Source organism: Neoarius graeffei, chromosome 7 (assembly GCF_027579695.1).
Source record: "Neoarius graeffei isolate fNeoGra1 chromosome 7, fNeoGra1.pri, whole genome shotgun sequence".
Lineage (NCBI taxonomy): Eukaryota > Metazoa > Chordata > Actinopteri > Siluriformes > Ariidae > Neoarius > Neoarius graeffei.
This window is the reverse complement of record NC_083575.1, coordinates 43,567,959-43,573,958: the sequence shown is the minus strand read 5'-3', so window position 1 is coordinate 43,573,958 and position 6,000 is coordinate 43,567,959. Positions and strand designations below refer to the sequence as shown.

General features: G+C 38.3%; 1 protein-coding gene across 6 annotated transcripts in view; it reads right to left on the bottom strand.

The window, feature by feature from the left end:
• Positions 1–495: 495 nt before the first annotated feature.
• Positions 496–6,000, bottom strand: part of slc4a11 (solute carrier family 4 member 11) — a 97,250-nt gene continuing 91,745 nt past the window's right edge. For all 6 annotated transcript variants that reach the window (XM_060925715.1, XM_060925716.1, XM_060925717.1 and 3 more), the window contains 2 exons: positions 1,928–2,097; positions 496–1,649 (listed from right to left, as the gene is read on the bottom strand). In XM_060925715.1, the coding sequence (XP_060781698.1) occupies positions 1,583–1,649; positions 1,928–2,097 (237 nt within the window). In that variant the 3' untranslated portion in view covers positions 496–1,582. The remainder of the gene's footprint in view (positions 1,650–1,927; positions 2,098–6,000) is intronic.

Sequence of the window (6,000 nt, the reverse complement as noted above, 5' to 3'; positions counted from 1 at the left end):
TCCAATTCAAAAACATATCCTCTCCATAGTATATCCAAGTGCTTTGATCCTTCTCTCTCTCTCTCTCCCCCCCTCAGTATTAGAAACATTGAGAGCTTTATTTAGAAATTTCGAATAAATGTGTTTGAATTGAAAAGGAGTGCATTGCTAGAAAATCCTAAGGTGTATACAAGTCAGATTCTTCTCGAGAAAAAACAGCAAGGTGATCGAATATTTGTAAGCTATTGAACATGGATTGAAAATGGTTATATTGCTCTAACAAATCAAAAGATATAATTTCAGTCTTCTATGAAAAGCTTCATAGCTGTTCTGGTGTCCAGCACAGACAATTACATTTTGAAAAGTCTGAGTGTATGGGTGTAATATACAAAACTAGCGTTCCACTGAGAATTTCATTCTCTCTTACATGAAATACCATCTATAATTGTAAAAAAAGATTTTGGCATTTTATAAAAGCCATGCTTTATTTATTTTCATTTTATATATATATATATATATATATATATATATATATATATATATATATATATATATATATATATATATATAGTGTAAATTAGGGCCAGGATGGACTGTGCGTGAGCAAGCATGCTAGTTTGTGTTTATAAGTACATGCCTATTCGTATTTATCTTGTGTGTGCGTTCGCACACATTTCTGTGCGTTTTGACAACAAACAGTGGTGATGTTCTGTAATATGTAAAGCTTACGGTAAGAGTTTGTTATGCAGTGTGTACAGTTTGTGGGAAATAGCTCTCATTGTCTGGACCCGTTCCCCTATCCCTGAAGCATCAATACTAATGTTACATTCTGAACACATGTCACCATGCATCCTGGAAATATATCAACTCCAATAATAATCTCTCTTAGAAATATCTAAAATATTCATACATCACTGTATTGCTATGAAAACACAGTATCAAGCAGGGTGCATGTATTCTTTTGGTCTGTTTTAACTTGTTTTTAATATATGCACCACACATCAATGATATGTACCACAACACATTGGAGTGTGTATGATCAACAGTATAATTTCACGTCATGTAGGAGCTGACAGAGACCTTTCACCTAAAGGAAAGTGAAGTAATGAAGGGTCATCCGGTTTGTTTTGTATGTCTAAATTGTCAACATCAAAGAGGTATTGCTACAGATAGATCCACTTCACTCCACTCCAATTGTTCAGTGACCTTTTGTATGGTATCAGAAACACTATGAAAAGAGCTTATCAGTCACCAGTCTCTTCCTGTCAGGATAATATTCAAATGCCACTGTATGTCAGTACATTTATTTCATGGATTAGTAACTCAAGTGAGTGGTCCACATAATGAGACAGAGGTACATAAGAATTAACCAAAGAGAGAAGCTTTGGCATGAGAAAACAGTGAGAGAAGCATTGACTGACTAAAATCAAAACACAAACAGGAATATAGTCAGCCTTTCAAACTACATTCTCTCTCTTTTTTTCCTGTTACAGTGCTTCACAAGAATGTCTGCTGTACAACACTAGAATCAGTCTGTCTTTCCTCCCAGAGTTTCATATTTCAGAAATACAATTCCCAGAGTCCGTTTTCTGAAGGTGCATGTTTACATGTGCTGTGCGTCCATGATATCCAAGTATTTGGCCTCAATGATTCTGGGCAGCAGACAATTCCTAAGACGTTTACAGCACAGTTAGTAACAGCAACAGAAAAATTATTAACAGACAACAGGCACAAAAGGATTCATCAAAGGTTCTACAGATGGGTAATAGTTCTTCAAAAGGGTTCTACTACTAGCCAGTTTTCAGAGAAATAATGGTTCTACTGTTAAGGATTTCCCCACAAAATCTACTCTTATATGGTAGCTAAAACCGAGTCACTCTTTTCTGTGTGTAGCAGTTTGTTGTTTTTGTCTGTGTGTATTTGCAGTGAAACATTGAACGAGACAAACCTGATGGGTATAAGGATAAACATTAGCAGAGGGAAGATCATTTTCATGTACGGGAGTGGGTACATTCCAAACGCACAGAGGACCAGCAGCTGCAGCATCTGAAGGAAAGTGAAATAATGGATCTTCCTCTGTGGCACCTTCCGGATGTAGTGCGTTGGGGGGTAGGACGTCTGAACAGAGAAATGCACATGTGGGTGGGTGAGAGAGAGAAAGAAAAATCTGGTGTGCAGAAATGTATTTGCATTCTGAATAGGCAAACGTATAAATAAAGTGGCTTTTAATAATTTCAAAATAAACCGTCAAAGCAATGGTGAGCTGTGCTGAGTTAGAAAGCAGTAGCGGCCATGATAGAGCCCATCTCTTACTGGATTGTTTTGGGACTGTAATCAGTCCCATCAGGTAGCAGGTAGAGGGCGTTCTTACGCCTCGCTTTTATTTGCAGGCTGTACCCCATGTTTTTAAGCACGTTCATAAAATGCCTTCCTTGACTTTTATTTGCCCTCTAGTTAGTTGAAAGAGAGGCTGTTGTTCTGAATACTCCAACACAAACATGCTCATGCCATAGTTCAAATTTAATTGCCCTGTCTGTTAGTCACAAATGCTGTGCCTCATATTGCCAAACACTGGATAGGTGATAGAACAATGAAATCAATAACCCAGTAACATTTACCATAGTGCTCTTTCTTGTGTATTGGGTATTGTCAGTTCTTCTATAACGCTGGACAACTCATTTAGCCTGATAAAAACAAGCTATAGGGTTGCACCAGTGATGTCACAGGGTTCAGTGGTTCTAAAATCTTTTTTGCATCGGGGGATTCTTTCAAGGGCTTACAGAAGCATTAACAGGGCAGAAGGGAGGATGTGTGTGTGGGGGAAATAACACGATTTTCACCCACTTTTCACAGAAAATCTTATCAGATGCAGTGAGAGCAACGCGGTCTGACATGCATCAACACTTGAGTCTACCATTGCCTATTTTACATAAAAACGGTTTGCAGTAGCAGCACAAGTTAAAGCCAATCAGAGACATTTATTAGCAGCATGTTGTTGCTCAGTAACTATAGTCACATACTGTAGGCTGTATGAAGGTCACATGAACATTAAGAATGAACCCAAAGGAAACTATGCCGTCACTGAGAAAAAATGTCCAGCTATTTCTGAAAAATACACAAAGCCTTTGACCACGATACCTGGAGCACTTCCCTGTCCATTGTTTTGCTGTCTCCTTTTCTTTGAAATTTTTTAACATAAAATTGTGCACGAGTCGAGCTGAGCACTACTTGGTTATCATCGACATTTTTTTTCAGCTTGAGGGAACTACAGAGTCATAACTGACAAGTAGCTTTGTACAGTTGGCCAGTATGAGCACTTTCGTCAGACACTTGTACACAGTTTGTCTTTTGCCATCACGTTCAGAGCATACACCATACATGCTATATAAATATTCTGACTATATAATACAGTGCTATGCAGTGGGAGTGACCGTAAGATCGTAGTATTTTAAGCCTGGCTTAAGCAATGTGATGTTTACCTGGGGAATTTAAAAAAAAAAAATCCAAAAAACAAATTTGTTCAAATCCATTTCTGTTTCCATTCAAGTTAGACTAATAATTTCATTGACATTCCATGGAACAAAACGCCATTCCCTTTGGCAAGAAATACTGAAAAGCTATTGATAAACATATCCATATTATTCCTGAACATGTTTTTTTGTTGTGGTTGTCATTAATAATAATAATACAGTCATACAACAATTTGGTAACTGCAGGTGTACTTTATCCACATAGTTTATATCCTTCTGACATTTGTCCAACACTTCAGGCTAAATTTGTTTCCCTGTGTGGCAGGCTCGTATAAATTTCAGAAAACGCAAGAGTGTAAGTAATAAACAGTAAATATAAGTCGATGCAACTTTTGCAGAGCAATATCAAGTTCAACGAAGCCATATGATATAAAGCAGATTTCAAATAAATAAATCTGAAATCCAGGATTCTCTAAAAGCTATTTCCTATACAGCTTTACCTGTCAATTATTTCTTTTAAGAGTATGCTTACACTTTCCCCATTAAACCAGACCAAATACTTAAATGTAATTAGTAAACAATTCCATTTCTGATTTATTATTACAAACATAAAAGCATTAATTGAGACGCAAAGCTGCATCATCACTGCTGATATGAATTAATACAGACTGCATTTGAGTTCTCTTACAACAATTTAAAAACCTAATTAGCATTTGAGTTTGTTCATCACCTGCACCTCGTCTCTCCATATGGCATATTCTCAGAATTCACTCCAGCCTCACTCATGAAAATTGTGCACCATTCATAAAAAAAAAATGTAATCATCTGCATAAATGACCAACAGCTTCTGCATTCTGAATGGCTTACAACATTTATTCCTTTACTCTTTCAGTGACTGAGGTTTTTTTTTTTCTTCCTGTTGTGACTTCACTGTGCTGTTCTAAATATTTAGGTTTGGGTGATTTGCCTGCTCATCAAGATAAATTATTGCTCCAGACAATATTATACATACAATCAAACAATACATTGGGCCTCTCTCATGTGCTGTTCGCGTGAGCCTGAGGACCTTAGGGGTGAGACACATTTGATAAGTCTCTGTCGTTTGACTCTCATGTCAAACAGCTGGCTAAATTGTGTTTTGTTTCCATCTGCGTAATTAGTAAACTTAGATCTATGGTATCATTCAGAACTGGAGATGCTGGCACATGCTTTTATCTCTTCACGCATTGATTATTGTAATGCACTTTTTTCCTCCCTTAATAAATCTGTCCTATCATGCTTACTGTCAATTCAGAATGCTGCTGCTAGGTTGCTTACAAGACACTGTCACATCACCCCTCTGCTCAACTCCCTTCACTGGCTCCCCGTTTACTACAGGATACAGTTTAAGATTCTTACTATTACACAGGGCTTTGAACCGGTTCAAGGAACGAAAACGAAAACCGGGAACTTTTTCTGTTTCACATGGAACAGAAATGAAACCAGAAACTTTATTATTTTTTATGTTCCGGAACAGAAACGCTTATTAAAAATAATGGTAACCGGTTAATACCGGTTTTTATTTCGTTCCTCAAAGTTTCCGTAGCCTACAAATAAAAAAGCCATTCTCCTCCTGCGCAAGTTTCTATGACCCGCTGGGGTTCACTTCCTGTGTGACGTTCGCTGACTGAATGGAGAGAGCGGGAAGGTGGACTACTATCACGTCTCCACGTGATAATAAGTGAGTAAGTGCATTACTGAGTGTCTGAGCAAAGAAGAGCCTGAACGTTGCAACCTCCCTATTGGCTGTTTGTAAAAATGTATCAGTTGTTGCCCTTCCCACGGGAATCATCGCGGGCTCGAGAGACGAGACCTGACGAGTTAGTTCGTTGGTAGCAGAACAAAATGTCTGGACACAAATCGGGTTTTCAGAAAAGGAAAGAAAATAAACGGAGGGTCGAAAATACAAAAAAGGAGGCAGAAGATGCAAAACGAGTTTTAAGGTAGGACAAATGGTTACTTTTTAAGGCAGCCCGCCGTGGCTACAGGCTTTCAGTTGTGTCATTGAATGGTTACTTTTCTGAGGCAGCCCGCTGTGGCTGCCTGCAGGCTTATTTATTATAGCCCATTTAGTTAAAATAGTTTATATAAAATGTTTATAGTTATAGTTATGTGATTGGGGGGGGGGTGGGGGGGGGGGGGGGTGGGGGTTTGCGCGATGTTGCACCCGGGTCCAGATTAGGGCAGAACCGGCCCTGGCTACATTTCAGGTGTAGTTTGTTTTATGTATGTATGTACTTGCATAGATGTGTACTTGGTCTTCCAATATGGCGCCTAACAAAATCTCGCGGCGCGGTGACGTCATGCGGTAGCCCTCTATAGGGCCTGACTAGCCTTTGGTAACACACTAAATGAATTATCTTTCATTTTTGGCACTTTTTCTGTTTGTGTAGATGGGAAGACATACTGAGAATCCAAATCGCCAACATTTGAAATAATAATTGTTTTGAATTATTTCTTGTCTTATTTAATGAAGGTTGTAATAGAATTAGCCTACATTTGGCTTAAGCTG